Source organism: Falco cherrug, chromosome 8, assembly GCF_023634085.1.
Source record: "Falco cherrug isolate bFalChe1 chromosome 8, bFalChe1.pri, whole genome shotgun sequence".
Classification (NCBI taxonomy): Eukaryota; Metazoa; Chordata; class Aves; order Falconiformes; family Falconidae; genus Falco; species Falco cherrug.
In genome coordinates, this window is record NC_073704.1 from 43,762,780 (window position 1) to 43,785,122 (window position 22,343).

Below are 22,343 nucleotides of genomic sequence, written 5' to 3' on the forward strand. Positions count from 1 at the left end.
ATATTTAATAATCAGAAAAAGACTCTCAGAGAGAACCATATGAATAAAGAGGTCTACTGACAGCAGCTGCCTGTTTAGCCTTAGGTTGAAGGTGAAGCCTGAATACCACGCTGCACAAAACCACAGCCTACAGATGCAGGCAGCGGTTCTTGCTGTGATGTTTCTTTCCTTTATGTTTCTTACCTTCACCACTTTCCATGCCTTCTACAAAAATACCACCACACTGGGGCAGGATCCAGTATCGGCGCCTGTAACGATCTTGACCAAACATCATGGAACGCAAACAATGCGAAGCTTCAAATAACTTCTTTCTATACTGGCTCTGTTGCTGTTTTAAAAAAGGGAAAGCATTATAATTCAATAGGGGAGAAAAATTTGTTAGAACAAAAAACATCTCCTGGCTGCCAGGCTGAACAAAAGTTCCAAGGGTCACATGAGGAGGTTTCTCTTAAGAGTTCGCGTGTGTGTGTGCGCTATATGATATTCTACTCACAACTGCTGCCTTGATTGATTTTAGTTACAGAGTCCCTTTAAAAAAAATCAATTCAATCACTTCCTGGTTCAGGTGAAGTTTATCAGTCTTCCTTTAAGAACACATTTTGCTTTGGTAGGTCCTGTCTTTTTAGCACTGACTCTCACAGAACAATAGGATCAAAGACTTCATTGTACCAGAACAGCTGAAATCCTATCAATTATACACTAACAGCAAATGGTAAACACAGCACTGAAGACAGCTGATACTGCAGCTCCCGATGGGAAACTAGTGAAATATCTTAAGTGATTCATAAAAGAATGAGAACAATGATGCCTGAAAATAAACGCTGTATTCAACAACAAAGTTCTCTGAAGGGGAGCCAACAAAAATTTCAGGGTTTTTATTCAATTCTTGCTCTGTCAAATTGACAATGCTAGAAGTCAGGCGTAATTCTGGACTGCTAATTTACTGCAATTTGGAACATGAGAGAAACCAAGAGACAAAGTCTTACATGACGAATTGTCTAATACAAAGGATATAAACATGGGCCACGAGTACCCCTATCTACAGCATTCCACCTTTTTAATTTACATTTCTCTTCCTATTTCATTAATTCTTCTTTCAAAATCTGAAGCAAAGACAGCTCTGTATTGGCTTGGAACACAGTTGCAGAAATTAGCCAACTGTAGGAGGGAATGAGAACCGCAATCATTTGTATAATGGAAAAGTCATTGCTTCTCCTACAGATTTATCACTTTCTAAGATCAACAAACAGAGGAATATTAATTAGCTTTGGATAAAAACAGTATTACTTTTTATTCTGAGATGTGAAAATATATTATCATCAACAGCTTCCTAACTGTCTTTTGAGTCATATTCACTTACTGCCACTACCCTAAACTCACAATTCAGGTGCCATGAACAGTAGCATCACTCATATTTTCATGAAAAAAAAAAGCTGATCCTGATTTCAATTTATATTAAGTTGGAGCACTGAAAATGATTGTTAACACCACAACTCGCAACATACAGTAATGAAATTTGTAGTATAAAAAAGGCAAATGACCTCTCACCTTTGTCAGTTTTTCAATCTGCTTCTCTAGTTCTTCAACACTTGCTGTCTGGTCCCCATCATCCTATAATCAGCAAATATACTGTCACACCAAATTTATTCCAGGATAAAATCAGACTACTATGTCTTACCAATATGACAGTAAAAAGATGTAACAAAAAATGAGAAGCAAATTCTAAGGGTAAAAAAGTTCAAACTTTGTGCTTGTTCAATATATTTGCTAAGAAAAATGTAACTGGAAGAAGATGTATCTTGAATCTTTCCAAACTATCCCAGATACATATGAAGGAGAAAGCTCATGGCCAGATGTTTGCTGAAAACATTCTTTTATGGGAAGAAATAATTCAGTTTGTGCACAAACATTTAAGGCTACAGAATTTAACCTTAGTTTCTATGAAGCTTTTTGGATATTAAAATACATTTCTAAGTGTTTTTCATGCATGAAAATAATGGTATTGCCAAAAGTCCTTGGTCAGTGCACACTTGGATCTTCCTTCAATGTCTACAAGAAACTGTAGAGCCACTTTAAATTGCAAGCCTGCTAAAAAAGTTCCAGTATTTATCGTGCTGATTTTTGAAGAGGAATGCACCCATAATTGAATCTATGGTCACCTTCTTCTCGACACTGTTTAAAAGTGAGAGTAATTTCCGTAAAGAGAGTTTTAATTTAGTTCAAGAAAGTCTTTGGAGTTAACACTAAGTTCCAGAAGAATATAACCAAAATCCTAGGAGTTCCCAGTCACCTACACCTTAAGATACTGGTCTTGTTATTTCCTGGCTCTGTAAAAAGTGTACCAGAGTGGAGCCTTCTGAAATACCACATACAGCACGAATGCAGTGGAACTTCTGTTGCATCAGAAAATTAATCTCTCTACAGGAGTTACAGGACTTTTGTCTATGAAATGCCCAGTGCACCAAAACCAGCAGACTGTACTAATGGAAAAAAGATTAAGGAATGAACGTGAGATTAGATACCTAAATTTTATTTTTAATTCTGAAGTATTAATTTATAAGAACTTCATTCTATGCCTCCAAGGTATTCTCCTAAATTCAAACACATTACAGACTTTAAATAAATTTAGTGTAACAGCGCAAAGGGCTGTCCTACCCTAAAAACTAGCTGGGTTTCTAAGGAACAGTGTTTGACAAGATGTGAGTCCACATATCATGTCGTATACACGCATTATTCAAGCAGCCATATCCACAGCGCCCCTAAAACCTCACTTTGAACTTCAATAACCTTGCATTAATGGATCATTTTCTGGCAGCACAACACCCAGTATGCTAAAATGTAGCATTTGGTATTGCTTGTCTCTCATCAGGTTTCACCCAGTAGAGAATTCTATAGTTCTACAGTGAATCTTACAGGCCTGTAGCACTTTAATTAAAAGTCTTCTGACTATTGTAGATACAATTCAGCTCAACAAGCTAAAACTGTTTTGCTGACCCTTTCTCTATCTTATCTCATACTGACTAGTAAAACTTATCATCTTGTGATCAAATACACAGTCAGGCAGCAACTACCCTAGAAAAGTTATGAAAAAAAAAATGCAGGAAAGTCACAGGCAAGCTTTATAATAGATAAGGTTAAATATAACTTTATACTTTATTATTTTGTTAACTAAAAAAAATGACCTTTACTCTCGTCTAAGAGAAAACTACGGTTTTGCTCATTTGCTAACAAAGCTGCACTTCCTTGTATCTGGTACAATCTCTGAGAATCTCAGAGAAATTAAAAGCAGAAAAAAACCCCTAACTAAAAAAAAAAACCACCTCCAAACTAGACAAAAAAACTCCACCAAACCACAGTACAACAGCCATAAATAAAAGGAAAAAACACTCCAAAAAATAAACTTAATTAAAAAATTCAGAAATATTAGAGGTATGCCATCCTTCCTTCCTTTTTATCGTAAGATTTTGAGGAAGTAGTGACATATTGTGGAGAAACAGAAGGAAAACAAGTTTTAACTTATTAGTTGATTAAGTTTCACTATACTTAAAATCCCCCACCTCATCTTCACAAACTTCTGCCTTCTTTCCTTTTTTGTCTTCTTTGTCCTCTTCATCCTCATCATCTTCATCTGCCTGATCATCACTGTCATCATCATCATCATCATCGTAATCACTATCCCCACCCTTTCGTCTGCGTTTGCGGCCTGGTGTTGGTGTTTCCAAAGAGTGCTGTTCCTCTCCTACGTCAACACCTCCTGTAGCATCTCTTTTACCAGTTTTCTTGGCGTGAATTATTCTAAGCCTTGAAACACATGATAAGGAGTGAAATTATGGAATATGTCTACAGTGTAAACATACCTTTCTTCCTGTATGACTGAAAGTAAATCATACATTTTGGATTCAAATTAGCATTTCTGTTCTAATATGGCATTGTGTTTTCTCGGTATTTATTGCCATTAGTCAATGGAAAAAATAAATCAGGTTATAAAACCTCTTAAGCCGCTTATTCAGTTCTGAATAGAATTTCTGTTTCTCCCATGTGAATTTTAATTGCGTAACTGTTTAGAAGAAATGAAACACAAGACGGATTTTGAAAAGTCAGGAAAAACAATTAGAAGAAATAACCATTTCAACTTCTTTATCTTTTGCTTTATGTGTTTTAAGAATATGAACGTAAATCACCTATGTCTGAAGTAGGGGGGGGGGGGGGAAGGAAAAATCCTCAGCTGGAAGTATGAAATTATTACATTTGCATGGCAACAGCAAGATTGGTTTAAAGTACTGGGTTTTTTCCATTTCAGATTTTTATGCATTTTTCATTTATTACATATTATTTGATTTTAGTCCTTTGGCTGAACTTTCTATTCTAGGACATATTTTCTTTTCTGAGAAATCTTAGCTACCTAAACTACTAAGAGATTACTCAATCAAACTCTCATTTTTCCTTTTATGAAAGAAAAGGGAAACTTACATACCAGTAATTATGGTTGTAGTAGACCTTCTTCTTCTATAAAACCCCTATAAGACAAGATTCCACACAGCAAAAATTACAGTTCCACCTATCAGGGAGCTAGCAGGCAAACATGCTGAATCACAGGAGGTATAAATAGCCAGACCTAACCAGTCACTTATAACGCAGACCAAAAATGCAACTGACTTAGAAGAGATTCATAAACACGTGTAGAAAAGACAAAGATTTGTAAGAGATGACTGGAAGAAGGTAGGATGGGAAAAGTAGAACGGTAACGACAAACACAATTACCAGTACGTAATTTTTCCTTGTCATACTTCTCTCTCTTCCCATCCTACAAAACAATATTCCATACAGCAAGTGGCTACAAGTATGATGAGTGTTGTAGAAGTGCTGGCTTCTGAGCATACTGACAAACCTGTCAGCCTTCTAAAATGCTAATAAACAAAATCTGTACTCAACAGCACAGATTTAAATGAAGCTGTCACTGCTCAAGCGGTAGCAGCACTTTTTAAAAAAGACCATTAGGAAGAAATCAAGGGGACTTCTGTTTGCCTGAAAACAGTGGGGCTTTGTTTTCTCTGTGTGTGTTTTTGGTTCTGGGTTTTTTAGGTTTTTTTGTTTGGTTGGGTTTTTTTCTTTATACAGTGGTTAATCCACCGAAGAATTTAGAAAGTTTTACACTTACATTTTTCCAATACAAATGAATTTTTAACTATTTTAGTTACTTAAAATATTTTTTTATCTAAAAAATTTCTCAAGCCTCCCAGTGAATTCAGAAGCAACTAATATTTTCAAGTCTATTGCAAAAAGCCGTGGTCTCACTGAGTATCAATACTACTCAGGCTTCCACCAAGTGAAGTTTTTTAGAAAAAAAATTCCTTTTTATGAGGATAACTTCAGAACGCCAAATCCTCTTCTCTCCAGACTGGAAATTCCTGCCTATACGCAGGAATTAACTATCAAACAAAGCCACTAGTCAATGATTGGATTGACTGCAGCGTGACTGGACAATTTTAGAGACAAATTAGACTAAGATAATCTTGAAGACAATTCAATAATAAAGCTGGCAGGTGGAAGTTCAATGACCAACGCATGTCTCTCATATACCTAAAAGAAATGAGAAGCAGCCAAAAAGGGTACTTTTGCTGAAAGCAACAGTAGAGATATAATGCTGTCAAGCACTAAAGGAAGACTGCACGAAAGACACTACAGATTATAAGGATGGAAATAAATCAGAGATGCTCTCTTTTAATAGCACCATAAGCGTACGAAGGCAACAGCCTGTACCCAAAGTAGTGCAGAGGCAAAAACCAATGACAGCGTAACTTTAAAAATCTTCAGGTATTTCCACAGTTGGCATAATTTTCCTGCTGCTACTTAGAGATACAGCTCACAGAGAAGAAAACCTTCACTTCTTCTTTCTCACTTTCAGGTATATACCAAAACAACATCTGCAAGTGTTGAGAGAATCATAAAGTCTATTGGCCAACAAAAAGAGTGGGTGGCCCACCAGATAATCATGTGTGTGACTGAAGCCGGCTCTAACCTAATCTGTGATGTTTACTAGACCACAGAGGTAAAAATCACCTTTTGACTTAATTTTCATGCCTTCCTCCTAATTTTTGCACATAAATAGTAAGTAGTAGCAAGACAAAGAAATTCTAAATATCATACTTTTCATGCACTTCTAACATGCTTCAGCTTGGGTCTCAAAAAATGAGTTTCCCAAATCAGCACTACCACCTCCTACCCAAACTCAGGCTGTAATTTCTCCTCTCATGTAACACTGCTTTTGATATAGCATCATCATTTACAGTTGAGATGGCCTTTGTTGGGAAGAAATTAACTTACAAGGAGTATGCCATAATATTGGCATGTTAAAAAGAACACTGTTGCAGTGAAAAACCTTGTTCTGCAATATTTTAACTCTTGTAAAGAAACAGCTATTACCTAATACTTCAAGAAGCTCTATTTCTTTTTTATTCCCTTTTATATTGATCAAGCTACAAAAGAGATGCCAAGCAGAAGACATGTAAAGGAAAAGGAGATGCTAAGATTGTGATCATCTAGTCAAAAAACAGCCAAATCATCTCAGATGAGACAGTCTTCTGACTACCTGTGATACAGAAGCACAAAGAAGATGAACTGATTGTGTGAGACAGGTGCCTTTACAAAGATGGCGATTAGTATCAAGATTCGGATCTAAATGTGACAGAGAAGGAATTAGACGCAACCTCTCACTGACCATCAGCCCAGCAGAATCAGTCCAAGCAGCTAAGAATTCAGTATCAATCATATATATCATGATTATCAAGGAATTTTGACCAATATCCTTAAGGGAGTGGGTGAGGGAGGGGGGTGGGAGAAAAGAAAAAAAAAGCATCCCTATAGGCTTTTATACAATGATTCCTTTTTCCCACCCGGGATTTTAAAGTTGCTTTTTTGTATCCTACAAACACATGGAGTTTTGGTGGGGTTTTTTTTGCCTCCCTCCTCCCACCCCCAATACGCAGCTGAATAATTGATCTCATAAATAAGTGAGACTGTAAGCACAAAAAATGGCTTGGTGAAAACATCTAATACAGCCAGAATCTTTACTCATCCCACTTGGATATACTTCAAGACAGTCTGGACATAGCAGTATGAAGATTTACCACAACAAACACTGGCAAACCAGGCTGAAATGGAATAAACCCATTCCTCCACATCCTAACACTACATGCTTCCCAGGCTGAGGGTCATGTAAAGGTCTGTATGCATATGAAGAGTACATATCTGTTGATCACATGGCAAGATATTTCTGTGCAAAACTGTTTGGGACTGGGATGTTTAAAAACTAAACTGAGCTTTGAAATGGATGGGGAAGATAACATGCACAAGGATGAAGTCTGGAAGCAGAAAAAAAAGACCAAACAGAAGACTGAAAAGGACAGGATTCTTTCCAGAGAAGCCCCAGAACAGTTCTAAGAGTTTATGAAAAACACCAACTGACATATTAAAGAAGAAAACATTGTTTAAAATTGATCAAAGAAGGCTTTTCTAAAAAGCAGAGTTCATCAGAAAAACAGTGGAAAATCCAAAGATTTTGAACCAAAGATGAGAGATATGAATCAAGTCTAGTAAATTCAAAGAAGAGGAAGAACAATGTTTCTGAGCACTCCCACGATACTTACACTCGGAAACAGGGACAGCACTACTGGAACCTGAAATCCACACAAGGGAGAAACACAAGAAGCAGAGAAATGACTGCAGAAAGGAAGAGGGGCTTGGGACTTCAGGGTATTACGCCTACTATTTGGAAGGGAAGAAAAGAGAGATCATGAGGAAAAGGGAGGATCCTACATCTACAAGTACTTACAGTTTGATGGAGGGAGAGAAAGACTAATGAGCCCCTAAGGAGACAGGGACAGGCAAGGGTCCTGTTCCACTAATGGACAGTTGGCTACATCAGAACTTCAGAAACACTTTTTAAACTATAGCACATAGAGGGGATACAGATGAAGACAGGAAAAGGTATTTGCGTTGTCCTAAAAGATAAAATATATTAACCCTGTGCAGACTGGGATCTGCAGTATTAGTGGAGAATTTCTTTTTACTGGTCTAATTTTTTTTCCTCTACCTCCCTCTTGTCCTTCTTCTTTACTTCTTTCCTTCTTCCTTCTGAGATAAATTAAAGGGAAAAAAGGGAGACAAGATTAGAAACACAAGTACCTAAAGCAAGGACTAAGAAAGGATTCACCGTTCCTAGTAAGAGGTAAAGATGACTAAGGAAAAAAAAAAAAGAAAGTAGAGACTGGCCATGTATTTTTACCCCCTGTGATTCATGAACTTTATGCCTTCTAGCACCCCGGTAGTTGGAGCCGTTATGCTTGCTGTATGGAATTTTGTCTTGTAGGATGGGAGAACAGTGGATATGAAAGTGACAACCCTTAAAAATTTCCAATTTTCCCTTAGATAAAAGTATTTTTTTAAAAAATCTCTTAGTTTGCATTCTACATATGGTCCCTAGCTATAGGGAACAATGCAACATTGACAGATGGGAAACACTAAGGTAACATAATATAAATTAAAAAAATTTGATTGTTAATCATTGTATGACAATCACATCCTCTCAAAAGGCCTTTCAGAACAAACATTGGTAATTAAGGTAGGTCCAAATAAACCTTGATAATGCCAACAGCGATTTGACAGCTCCTGTAATATTCCAATAAAAAATGTCTGTACTTTCTTCCAAAGAAGACAAAATGGACTTGATTTTGCTCCAATTCTGAGGGACACCTAACCCTCTGAATCTCATGCATCTTTACCAGATTGTAAAAGACCGGTGCTGCACCAATCTAAATCCACTTCTACCTTAATTGAGCAGCTCAGTTACGATCTTCTTGGTAAACCCATAACTACCTCAGCTAATTTTGCTCTTAGAACCAGTTGCCTATATAGCAGCATATCTGAGCAAATAAAAAAGAGCAACATATCGTAACATTGAAGGAAACGAAAACTTACTTCCGAAGTTTGCCTTCAACCATCCATTTATCTCTCCTTAAGTTTGACATATAATCAATGTTTTTATCAATTTCACTGTCAAAGACAAAACAATCCATTAACTCTGAGCTTCCATTATCTTTTTCTGTCATACATTTATGTACAGATACTACATCTCAAAGAAACATGTTGGAGAAATGTTTAAAATTAAAAATAAATACTCTTAAAGCTAGGAAATTTCAATACTAGGAATGCTGACGTAGCGCACTGCTGTACCTATGTCAGGCAGTCTTATTTACAGTATCATCTAAGTTTTCTTTCCATGTAACAAGCAGGTCATTCAAACAATTTGACATTTCTCTCCATAGCTGTAATTCAATTTCAAGCCTCCAGGTGTATTTGCCACAAGGCATCTAGCCCTGCACTGAAAACAGTTATCACTGGTATGTCTATGGTATTCTCACTAGGATCCATGTGATCTACAAATTAACATACACTTTTCACTGCAGAAATTGAAGAACCAAAACAAGTGCTTCAGTACAACTGTCTGCAAGCCCACTGATGAGATGTCCCAAACTCAGTAATTCAGCAGGTTATAGTTGTTTCTATGATGAAAATACAGACACTCAAGCTCTGAATAATAATTTCTACAAATATGACTTAATAGATGGTCATGTGCAGTAAGATGAAGTTTCTTACTAAGATGAGTTTGATAAATACAATTGAACTCTTGCACAGTACATGCACAGCACTTGCACTGCCCACTTCTGCTAGTTTTCAGCTTTGGAAAACACAAAGCATCTCTTTCAGTCTTGCCTTACGCAACTGTGATTCACTTTTGCACCACAGTACACCAAAAGCAGCAGAACTCACAAAAGAGCATTCAATTAGGCAATGAAAGACTTTGCCATGATAAGTAAGTGGAGGTACTCAAAAGGCTGGCTTTTCTGAAGTTTGTACTGCACGTTGTTGGGCTTTAGAATGTTGTTTAACATAGGGATTGGGGGGGGTTAAATTCTGAAATGCTATACATTACTGACCACAAATGAAGTATACTTTCTTGAATTACTACCACGATAAATCAGGCTTGCCACCTTAGCTTATGACCCTAGTTTAAGTACCTGGACAAAAGAGGTCTTGAAGAACAAAAGGAAAAAAGGGAATATAGAGTACTGCAGAAGCCTTATACAACTCTTCTACATTATTCCCTAGAAGAACTGGTAAACTTCTTTGTAATCAACTTCATCTTTTACTCCAAAAGCAGCTGGAGACATTTTGGTGCAAGCTTTGAAAACAAACTTACAGACCAAACATGGAAAAGTTTTACTCTTCCATCGTATCAGAAGTAGATAAAAGCAAGAAGCAGTAACATAGCAAATTCCAGCTTTCATTATAAGAACATCAAGAACACTCCTGCAACAGAACACAGTGTATACAGTAATTCCGAACTATTTTTATAATTTGATTTTTACAGACCTGTTTGGGAAAGATCTTACCTTACTACACTTTTGCTGCACGCTAACTCATTGACAAGAAAAGCAAGTACTGATGCTTTCTGAGCTGGAGTATGTGCCTGAAAAGCTTTTGTCTTCAAGCTCTCTGTCAGCTCAGTTTGCCCACAGTGTGCCTCCATGAATATCTGCAGGATCTCAGACACATTATCCCGATTGATACCAACATTCAGTAAGTGTTCCCCAAGAATAGTTTTAGCCTAAAAAGAATAAAGATACTTCGAATAGTCACATTTAAAATACTGGTTTCCTCTGCAGGCTGTATTATTGTGTATAAAACAGTGGGGTGGTTCTGTTTGCATTTACTTAAGGACTTTAATCAGGATTTTTCTTTAAAACTATTCAGATATAAGTCTTGAATAGAGTAACAAAGTAGAACGTCTTCAACTCTTAAGTTTTTTTAAGAGCAGAGATAATTAACAAAATAGGTTAAATGAAAAAAGACATGGTCCAACTGAAACTTGATGAGTACTGTTTTGTACAATCATGTTATATAGAGTAGAAAAGAGCAATGTTGGCTTGAAAAAGGACAGTAAGAAAAAGAATCATGTATGAATCAGATTTTTGATGAAGCGACATAGACAGCAGACTGAAGAAAGAAATGGCAAGATTTACTGAGAGTATAACATGAGGGTAAGAATAGGGGGGCAGGGAGGAGAAAGGAGATAAAAGACATGGCCACAGATGCAATAGAGCCCTGCAAGAGGTCCAAATAAAAATAGGGGAGGGTAGAGAAAATGCCCAGAAATACATCACTTCTGGAAAATGGGAAGGCTGGCAGGGCACAAAGTCTTGGAATAACATTAGAACAGTGACACCACAGAGAAGAATTAGGAAAAAGAATGGAAATCCAAATGAGAGTTTTGTTTTCAAAACAGAGATTTGATGTAAAAACATGTTATGAAGAATGCATTCATAAATATAGGGTGTTTACTATAGATTGCTTTTTCTTTCTTATTTTTTTTACCTTGTATCCTGTAACAAGTCCTGGATCACAAACTGCTGCAGAGACAAGCTTTACAAGCAAGTCTTGTACTTCTCCCATGCTGTCCCCTATGTTCAGCAAACCTTCTTGTAGAACGCTCAGGGAAGGGACATCCACATTCACTTCAAAGCCAAGAACTTTACCAAAGTTACGCAGGAACTGCACTACCATGAGACAATCTGAAAATGTGCTTCCATCAAGAACAAGGCCTGGGATGCGAGGCAAGTCTGGTAAAGGCTGAAAAGTAAAGAAAACCAATGAAAGATTCAGCAGTATATTTCAAAAGAAAACTTTTTCGATACTAGCTAGGGAATTTGGCTGGTAATTCCATATGGTAGGAGGCAAGAGATGAACAAATACTTACTTTTTGGCCAGGAGATGCTCTCAAGCTCTATTCTGAGCCAAAATACTATTAAAGGTGGTACAAAAATATTTGGGGGACATAGGGAGGGGAATTCTGTGGAAAAGAAAGGTCTTGAACCTGAGGTAGGTCAAGTCCTGAAGGACAAGAACTAAGAACACAGAGGACTAGGAGAGTAATGTTTTTTGAAGAACAGCTTAGAATAATTGCCGAAAAAAATCATATGAGAAAAGCTTTACCTAGTGACTGTGTACTGAGACATGATGCGCATTCCTGCTGTAAAAATAACTCAAGAGTGATCAATTTTTTTGGAAGCAATCATGCAACTGCTTTTTGGGAAGCAGGCCACTTTTAAACAAAATGTGTTTAATTAACTAAATATATGCTACTTTAGTGTTTGTAGTATCTTGTATTTGTATGTACCTAAAGTATTTGACCAATCTAGACCAAAACTTGAATGCTTTGGGAGTGGCTGCAAGAACAAAAATTGTCAAAGTGGCAAAATACAGAAACAAGAGGCAAAACCTAAGTTTACATTATTATGATTACCTTCTGGTCTGCTAAGCACATATCTTCATTAGGCTTCTTTAGCTCCTTTGCCATTTCTAACTCCAGTCTTCGCTGTTCCAGTTTACGTTCTTTATTTAGTCTTTTTTCATCACGTTTCTCTTGCTTTAACCGCTCTTTTTCCTTAAATAGAATTTAAAAGGCATAAAACAAACCCCACTTATTATTCTTAAAACAGAACAATCTACAAATTTGAAAAGCGCTACTTACATAATCTTAGTAATTACCACAGCAATTAAGGAACCTGCATTGAACTAAAGGGCAGGGGGGAACTACAGAAATAGAACAAAACAATCAAATTTGTGATCAAATCTGAGATTCACTTTCCCCCCCCCCCCCCCCTCTCCTGCCCACATGCAAATGGGTATTGAGTATGTTTACATTGAAAGATTCAAAGATTCTTTGGAGTAACTTTCAGAAAGATGACTGACTGAGTGAAAAATGTAGCAACGAACTGTCATACATGCAAGGCACCTGATTTTAAAGTCCCCACTTACAAACTAGTATCATCAGTACGCATCCACTAAAGCAGAGATTACTCAAGAAAGCAGTGGTTGGGAGGACCTCTCTGGACAGCACATGGTTTAAAAATTCTTGTAATACATAAGCTGGATACGAGTAGCTTATAAAACACGATCGATCTTGTGAACGCACATAGCCTCTGGTCTTGAACTACCATGCACTTAGCATGCAATCTGAGAACCCAACAGTCATTAATATCTTATTCTGTACAACAAGAACACAGGGCCAACCAAGTGAGAAGCCAAGCATCTGCTATTTTTCTCTTCCAACACCCTCTACACTGACATCACACAGAATACTATGCTAGTTATCTCTAACCTGCTAAGACTGAATTTGGAGCTCCACTTGCCTTTCCCATCCCTGACTCCAGCGGTTCTGCTGCACACACCCTGCGTGGATATGCTGGTCTGCCTACACAACTCATTACATACCTCTGTGTAACCAGTATCAAATGCAAAGTAGCGAATAAGAAACCAGGTATGGAATCTGCCACGTGTCAGTGCTACCTCTTTAGATCACAGAAATGCATGCATATACACAAACATGTGTGCGTGTGTTTGTCACAACCTAAGAACCTGACACAATGTAAAGGTGAAGACCCTACACATGCTTTTCACTTGTGGACACAGAGGGCTGCAGAACCAAGCCAAGTTGTGCATTATTCGGAATCATTCCCCCTTATTTTGTCAGTGTAAGAGGTCACTCTAGTCTCTCCATTCTACCACTACCAAATTCTGCCTAAATCAGAGAGCACGGATTACAGCATGGGCTGTAACTGTAAGTCAGGACTTGCCCGTGTTTGTAGAATGGCATTAACTGCTGACTTCGCTGTATAGTTCTGTGAGGCTCCATAACATTTTATCCTTTCATTTGATTCTATACTGAATGTTACTACACCTCTGGTGATAACAGCACAGAGCAGTTGATAATGGCCTCTACTGCTACAGTCTTCAGTGGAATTTAGGCAAGATGAAGCTTGGAGCTGGGCACAAAGAACATGTTCGGTCCAGCAATCTTACACTGGTGGGAAAAAAAGCAGTCACGTACAGAACTACCCATCTGTCCAACTGCTGATATGTGGCTGTGTAAGCATCCTCTGTATTGACAATGCTGGCCCTCATATCTGCGGTGATTTCACAAGGGTCACACTGTTTATGCGTGTTTTTCTCCCTTTAACAGCACACAGCTTGTATGGAAAAATCACAACACACTAAAGCAGCACACAAAATCCTTTACTTCATTTTAATACGGAAAATACTCCCTAACTTGGTTCATTCCCTTTCATCTTAACCTATGTCAAGGTTTCAAAGCCAACTGGCATTCCCCACAACTTGTTTTTGACAACTAGAAACACTCTATGTCAGAAGAAAACAAGAGAAGTACATATGGATATTTAAGTGGCAGCAAACTATTTTGCAGTTATAATTAAAAATGCAAACCTTAACCATGTTAAATTGCATGAATGTATTTAGAGATTACTTTTACTGGCTGCAAGAAACATTTACTTTTCTATTTCTATTAAGAGTAAGAATAATTACAGCACTGGGCAAGACTAAACTACCATTTAGCCTGACATCCTGATTTCCAAGAGTGGATCAGGTGCTGAGGGTACCATCTTCCTCTGCACAGAGCTGAAGAGACTATACCTGGAAAAGTGTCCAGTTTTGAGCCCTCTACCTCAAAAAGGATGTGGAAAACATGGAGAGGGTAACACTGTCTTTAAAATGGAACATTGTGGGAAAATCACCTTGAGGCGAGGAATTAAGAGAAAATTGGGTCCTAACAGAAGCATAGTATCACAGAAAGCTTTTTTAGGGTAAAATACAGCTATCACCTTCAGGACAGTTGGCGTGCACAGAATCTACATCACCACAGTTCCCTAAGCAACACCTCCTGCCAGCTCAGCATATGCTGATAGGAGTGACAGAGGATGGAGTAGAGACACCACGGCCATGCTCTGTCATGCTCCCTGCAGGAACGGGAACTCGATGGCACCACACAGCAGATAAGTTGCATAGCAGTTGTCGCATGAAGAACCCATGAGATGTCTGTGCCTGAGCAAAACCATTGCGGCAAAATTACTTTCCTCAGATGAAATAATCTCATCGTAACACTAACGCACACCTCCATCTCAAAGTTGCCTGCTTCCAAGGTACTACCAGACCTCACTGGGCACACAGTACCAGTTAGTAACAACAACAGGTATGACTAGAGTCACTCAAGCTCCGCTTAAATGTGATGGAAATGGACTGGTCCTGGACTGAAATAAATCCGAAGGGAGGGAATTGTTGTCTAAACTCCCAGATTACCTAACTTTGATTCAGTGTTCACAAAGTTAGGTCAAGCTGACTCACTCTCTAAAGTTGTTATGAATGGACTTCTAATCAAGGTAGTCAGCCTTGGGGAGGACAAGAAACAAAGAACAGGTAGTGAAAACACCACCGTTATCTAAGTTACCCAGAAAGAAGCCTTCAAGTGAGGAAAGTTCTGGCTATGAGAGGAAACAGGATGATAAGGTGTTGCAGTCCACTGACATCAACAGAAAATTAGCTGAAAATAAGACAAAGATAACTGCGGTGACTGCGACCTCCAACTCAAATAGCTCCCTCCCTCCCCCCCCCCCCCCCAAAAAAAAAGAAAAAAAAAAAAAAAAGAGGGCCAAACCCCACTTGAGGAGCATGTGTAGTTAGTAGAGGACTTCAGCATTGCTCTCTGAGGATGTGTGCTAATTTGCAATAGAAGCAAGAAACTTGCAGCCAATCCTGTGTATGGTGATGACTATGCAATGCCCTGTGAAGCATAAAAGGCAAGCAAAGGAGGGAGAAGTTAGGGAAGACTCCATTGTAACTTCTGGGATCAGTCAACGGGCTGAACCTGTCTTCTCCCTCACAGGGACGCCTGTTGGGTAAGAACTTTGACTTATGCATGCTAAATAACTAACCCACGCTAGCTGTTATTTTAGTTGTATGTGATTTGGTTGTATATCATTTCAAGTTTGCTTTTGCAGACAGTCCCTATCACCAGTGAGCACAAACCTTAATTTGTAATTATTAATAAAGAGTGTTATTCTGTAAACTGTTAATGTGAGTCCATTGTGGGCGCTAGCAGTTGCCAGCAGCAGGTAACACATTTAAACAAAGTGGACAGACCTGTTGAGGGGTCCCCCTAATGCTGTTGGTGTGTTGCCCTGAACGAGTTGGTTGAATTGCCCTCCAGTGCAGTGGAACTGTTCAGTGAAGGGTCCCTGTAACGGGATGCTGACAGACTGGTCGGGTACAAGGGTCTGGGTTTTCCCAGGGTGCTAAAATAGACAGATCAAGCACCTGGGGTTGAGAGGATTTCCCCCACCACTACCACCTTTTCATGTGACAAACATACTTCTTTTTCTTTTTTTAAATCAGATCTAATCCTCATTTATGGCTGTTGTGGAAAAAACATCTTCAGAATATTCAGCTCTTAGTAGCTTTATTTGCACAAGTGTAACTGTCACTACTTATCAGAATGATATAGCTCCGAAACAGAGTCCTGATTTTAGTTTATCAAAATATTATCAACAAAACTGCCATTATTTTCCTTTCCAGTTTGTATTACGGGATACCACTAGGAAGATCAGAAACAACTCAATCTAATCTTTTAACAAACATTAATCACAGAACCATACAGTATCTCAAGTTGGAAGGGACCCATAATGATGATCAATTCCAACTCCCTGCTCCTTGCAGGACTACCTAAAATCAAACCATATGACTAAAAGCATCATCCAGACATCCCTTGAACTCTGACAGGCGTGGTGCCATGCTCACTTCCCTGAGAAGCCTGTTCTGGTGATCAACCACCCTCTCAGTGAAGAACCTTTTCCTCATGTCCAATCTGAACTTCTCCTGATGCAGCTTCATTTCATTCCTTCATGTCTTGTTGCCGGTCACCAGAGAGATGACCAGCACCTCCCCTCCACTGCCCCCCTTGAGGAGGCTGTAGACTGCAATGAGGGCACCCCTCAGCCTTCTCCTTCTTCACTCCAAGGTGAACAAACCAAGTGACCTCAGCCATGCCTCCTAAGTCTTGCCCTCAAGACCCTTCACCATCTTAGTCATCCTCCTCTGGACACACTAATAATTAGTTTGATGTCCTTCTTACACTGAGGAGCCCAAAACTTCACACAGTACTTGAGGTGGGGCCATACTAGTGTGGAGTGGGACAGTCACCTCTCTTGACCAGCTAGCTATGTGTGCTTGGGGCACTCCAGGACACAGTTGGCTCTTCTGGCTGCCAGGGCACACTGTTGACTCATATTCAACTTGCCATCATCGGTGACGTGGTCACAGTGACCAAGACAGCCACTGATTACCACTTTGCTCTCTCTATTCACAAACAAGAATTCTAGGAGGCCACCTTTCCTAGCCGGCTTAAGAGTTAACCTGAAATTCTTCCTTGCACTAAAGTATTATTCAATTTTAATTTGTTTTGCTCTGTCGCTTTCATTTAAATTTATGAACACTGTCTAAGAGAAAGGTTTTAACAATGTATTTGACAACTAGATGCTATAATGATGGTTATTTTACTTCAATCTCTCAGCTATCTGCGTTTTATCTATAAAAGTCCCAAAATACAGAGATAAAAGTCTCAAGATACAGAGAAATATATAAAAAGTAAAATTAAAAAGTTAGCAATTACATAAATACACTGATAGTCCCTCTTAAGATAATATGAGGGTTAAAAATGAAGCCAGCCTCAGAATTAACATGTAAATTAGCTTATCATGGTCTAATAAAATTTTCATCCATCACACTGTACACGTCTGGTTTTATCATCATCAATGCTATTCCATCATGTACTTTTTTTTCAGATAATCTTTTTGTAACCATCTATAATGCAACATAAACTACTGTATTATTTCAAACCAATGAAGCTGAAAATGCTGGAGTTGTTTTAGCTAGTAACAATGCATTTAGTGCAGTGTACCCTGAATAAGCAGGATATGGTACACCAGTAAGATAGGCTTCTTCCTCAAGCCACCTCAGTTATGAACATAAGCAATGTGGTCACAAATGCTTTTCAAGGCAAAGACTTTTCCCTCATTTCCTTCTGCAATATTGTAATGAACTTGAGACCTCTCAACTGATTATAAGAACAAGTTCTATTACAAAACCACTATTGCATTAGCTTAAGGGCAGGGAACCTTCAGCATCTGTCATATGATAGTATGGCTAGGAGTAAAATTTAACTAGTTAAAGGCCTGATTAATCAACTCAATGAAAATATTTTGATGGATTTGGGGTTAGGCTGTGCCAATACAGACTGCAAGTGTTTCTTGAATATTTTTCCTCCCTTTAAATAAAGTGTCTAGAGTTCCTTAACTTTTAAGCAAAGTAATCATTTGGATTGTGAAGAACATTTCCATTCTGCAGTACTTTATAAGAAACAGTTTAATTCAGTTGCCCAACAAACACCCAATTTAATAGCACAGAATGTGTATTTGATCTTTAACATTAACTCATAATAAGCAAATGTTATTAGGTCCTCTTGCGATAATGAAAGCAGTCACCAGAGTAAGAAGCACTCAGCACACACTGTAAGGAAAAAGGCAGCTATTTTGAAAACAGTCGTCTTTTCAGAAACAAAACAGATTTTAAAAAAATCTAGGTATTTAGATGATCAGCACCAAAAGAAGCCTGAAAATTTGGGAAGTGACACCAAGCAGGTTTTTGTCACCAGGTCAATGTCACATCAGATCAATGTGTTCAAAAAAGAAAACAAACTGAATAACTAGATTCAGAGATGGACAAAGTAAAATGATTGTACACAAAAAGAAATACACGCATTTAGGACTTTATACTTCTCTATCTCTTGGTTCAGAATTTGTAACATATATATTTAGTAAATCAAAACAAGAAATCAAGCATCTACTTTCTGTAGTGCAGCAGTACCTTCTACTGAAGGAGAAAAAACAAAATTATTAAGGCATAATAATTCTATTTGCTTGGTTTCATTGGGGTCCAAATCTAGAATCATCTACAAAACCCCCAAGTTCTAGGAAGCCTGGACTGGAATAAGATGTGTATTTTTACCCCTGGATAACTACTGAGGAAAACCTATTCAGCAAGTCTGATGAGTCAGTATGATGAAGTCCTTACACACATGAACAATGTGAAGAAAAGTAAACAAAATTTCCTTTCCAGAAAATCCCAAGGACTCTGAAGAGGGTATGTAATTTATTGGCTTCTTGCTCAGAATCACTGAGGATGTAAGGGACCCTCTTTGAGATCATCCAGTCCCCAACCCCATGTATGACCTGTCCCTGCCATCATCTCCCCCCCAGACAGTATCAGCTACAGCAGACTGATATCCACAACCTAACAGGCCAACCTGTGCCAGTGTTCAATCATCACCCTCCAAGTAATCAAGTTTTTCTCAAGTTTAAACAGAATTTCCTGTATTTCAATTTGTGCCTGTTGCTTCTTGTCCTGCCACTGCCATGTACCCAAATTAAATTATACATACAGGTACATCAAAGACACTGCTTTTCTATATATCTACAGAACGAAAGCATGCAAATGTCAAACTTTAAGGTTAATACTCACTTCTGCTTTCTTACGTGCTTCCATGGCTTTCATAAGCATCATGTGTTGTCTTCTCCTTTCTCGTTCCTGTTGAAGCAGGTGAGATTAGAGCAACACTAATCCATGTTTTCAAATGAGTAAAAAAGCTGAGTAACGAATTTAGCATTAATAGACAAGTCACAGTAAATACTAAATATAGGACAAGAATGGCCAAGTCTGTGCATGTTTAGTTCAGGTTTAGAAAGCAAATACAAGAACAATCAAAAGCAAAAAGGTAAAGCAATGAACATGGAGACAGTGTAAAAAAGAAGCATACAGATTTTACTTATGGTCAGTTGTGATGCTCCTTCATAAGCTGGCAGAACAAAAAGCATAATGGTTGGCTGGAACAGGTCAGTTACCTTACATCTGCTATTATGGAACTTGCAATTTACTTCTTCAGTAGCCAATTCACCAGAAATTTTAAAGTGGTCATTTTCAAAAACTGCAAATACTAGTATTTTTATAACCAAGCAACAAATTAATATGATTAATTTTCTCAGCAGTAGATCTGTTTTAATCAAGCTACTGGTGGCGCATATACATATGCAATGACACTTGCATTTACTGATGCCTGTCCCTCAATAAATTATGCTGGTAACTTCAAATACATTAAGGAGCTGTATTCTAGAGCATTAAGTATGGGAGCTTTGCCTTAAAAAATGCAAAGTAAATACTGGCCCCAATAAAGGCTATGGGAACTTTACCACCTAATTCAGTGAGGCTAGGATTACATTCTAATGTTTCACTGTGTACTTGTAAAATTATGTATTTACCACTGACTGAAAGCTAATTTCCTCAGTACCTTACAAACTTAGGAAGACATCATCCTGACTTCTAAAACAGGTTAATTCAAATTGTATTTAAACTGTCTGGATTCACTCCCAGTGAATGGGACAAGACTTGCAAAAATTATCCAAGTGACTACCTATGAATTTTGTATCAATTAATCTCTAGTCCAATTTCTATTAGGACATCAGTAACAGATTTCTGGTTAAAAAACTCACTTATTTATTGCCATGTTCAATTTATACACATGTTCAAGATGTCTTTTTTTTTTTCCTGAACAGACAAGACAAGCAGATGTATGCAATGCACTGTGCTGTAAAGCCATGCAGCAGTATGTAATATGACAGCAGCCAGTGCTACATTTTATGCATTGCTATGACAACCATATCACAACCAAATCACAATGCGGTGTTAGATGTACAAAAATAAACATACCCATACCATATCTAGTCTATGCCTCTCCAACTCCTGGTAGAAAGAGTTGGCACAACATTATGAAACAGAAATCACAAAGTCATAAAACCACTTTATTATCCCCCAAAAGACCCCAATACCAAAGCAAAGCAACAAATCATAACGTGAAAGAAAATCTGTGCAGGAATCAAACTCAGAAATTTAAAAAGGGCGTATTTTGAAGATTTCCCCCACCCCCACCCCCACCATATAGCTTAAGTAATACGCATTCTGGCTATTTGGTCAACTGAATGTATACCAACCTGGTGTTTCAGAAGAACAGCTTGCTGCCTTCGCATCTCTTTCTCCTTAAACAAAAAGCCAAAGATGTATTTAAAGTATTTATCAAAAATTACTTACCAAGCTACACATTTTTGCCACACTAAAACAGCACATCAAATTCAGTTCTTACTTCCCCACCCCCCACAAACTGACCACAGAGAAGTACACACAGTGTACGTAACAGCAAATGTATGCTTTGGGAGTTCCATGTTACAACACACCAAGACCACCAGAGCAGTAACAGAAGTACATATATAAACTGGGTTTTCCAATATTTGTAAGAGTTCTGCAGTCTTGTATTACACACAGCCTAGAAAAGACTACGCTTGTTGAGAAACAACAAAGTGTTTGGATACAGTGTGCTTAAAAGAATATTGTGAATAATGTTGTTACTGCCACAAGCATTTTAAGTCTAAGTGTCATATAAAAAAACCTCAAGGTAATGGCATACAAAAAATTACTGTCTCCCTATATAGTCATGTGTGTACATATAAACGTACATGTGTGTGTTTGTGTATGCCACACAAACTTCGCTCTGTGTATGCTTCATGTATTTATATAAACATACGTACGCATGTTAATCATATGCCATCTCTATTTACAGTTCATTACCAATGAATAATCTCCCAAATTTACTAGTTTTATATATCAACATATATTATGCGCAATAACACAGCTCTTGGTTTTGGAGCTCCTCTAAACTAACCTTTATTCGTTTTTCGGCCTCCAATAATTTGGCATTTGCTGCTTCTTCCTTCTTTTTCTTTTTTGCCTGTGCATGCAAAACAGGTCACACAACAGCGCCATCACAACCTGAAAATTATCTGACTAGGAATAAAGTTACGTGCCTTCAGAAATTCAAAACATCATCACATATCATGTACACCCCAACAGATTTCTTCCCCAGCTTGCATAATCAATCAATTCAAAATTCATTCACTTTTTAAAAATTAAGCCAGAATTTCAAGTCCCACTCAAAACTGCTTCCCCTGGTTATTACAACTAAGAAAGTAAGTATACACATAAACAATAAAATGGAAATAGCGAAGAGATTACCATTAATTTTTCCATGCACAGAGACTTGAAAACTAGCAAACTTTCTATACCAGCAAACTAGTATAGTATACCAGTATATTCTAACATACATCTAAATTTAGTATGTTAAATCCACTGTACTTCACACAGACCAGAGCATGATACTGCTTTAATATCCTATTATGGCAAACTTGCTTTCTAACAAAGGAAAGCTATGCTGTTAACTTCAGCAAATACAAGACTATTTGTGTAGGAAGCTGGGAACTTAAGTGAACGTTTCCAAG

General features: G+C 37.9%; 1 protein-coding gene across 20 annotated transcripts in view; it reads right to left on the reverse strand.

The window, feature by feature from the left end:
• Window positions 1–22,343, reverse strand: part of BAZ2B (bromodomain adjacent to zinc finger domain 2B) — a 156,456-nt gene that overhangs the window by 15,694 nt on the left and 118,419 nt on the right. For 12 of the 20 annotated variants that reach the window (XM_055717766.1, XM_055717768.1, XM_055717771.1 and 9 more), the window contains 11 exons: window positions 21,731–21,796; window positions 21,006–21,050; window positions 20,725–20,757; window positions 19,483–19,548; window positions 12,362–12,502; window positions 11,434–11,688; window positions 10,452–10,666; window positions 8,977–9,051; window positions 3,558–3,801; window positions 1,549–1,611; window positions 184–328 (listed from right to left, as the gene is read on the reverse strand). In XM_055717766.1, the coding sequence (XP_055573741.1) occupies window positions 184–328; window positions 1,549–1,611; window positions 3,558–3,801; window positions 8,977–9,051; window positions 10,452–10,666; window positions 11,434–11,688; window positions 12,362–12,502; window positions 19,483–19,548; window positions 20,725–20,757; window positions 21,006–21,050; window positions 21,731–21,796 (1,348 nt within the window). The remainder of the gene's footprint in view (window positions 1–183; window positions 329–1,548; window positions 1,612–3,557; window positions 3,802–8,976; window positions 9,052–10,451; window positions 10,667–11,433; window positions 11,689–12,361; window positions 12,503–19,482; window positions 19,549–20,724; window positions 20,758–21,005; window positions 21,051–21,730; window positions 21,797–22,343) is intronic. The other 8 variants (XM_055717774.1, XM_055717770.1, XM_055717765.1 and 5 more) reach the window with 2 other exon arrangements.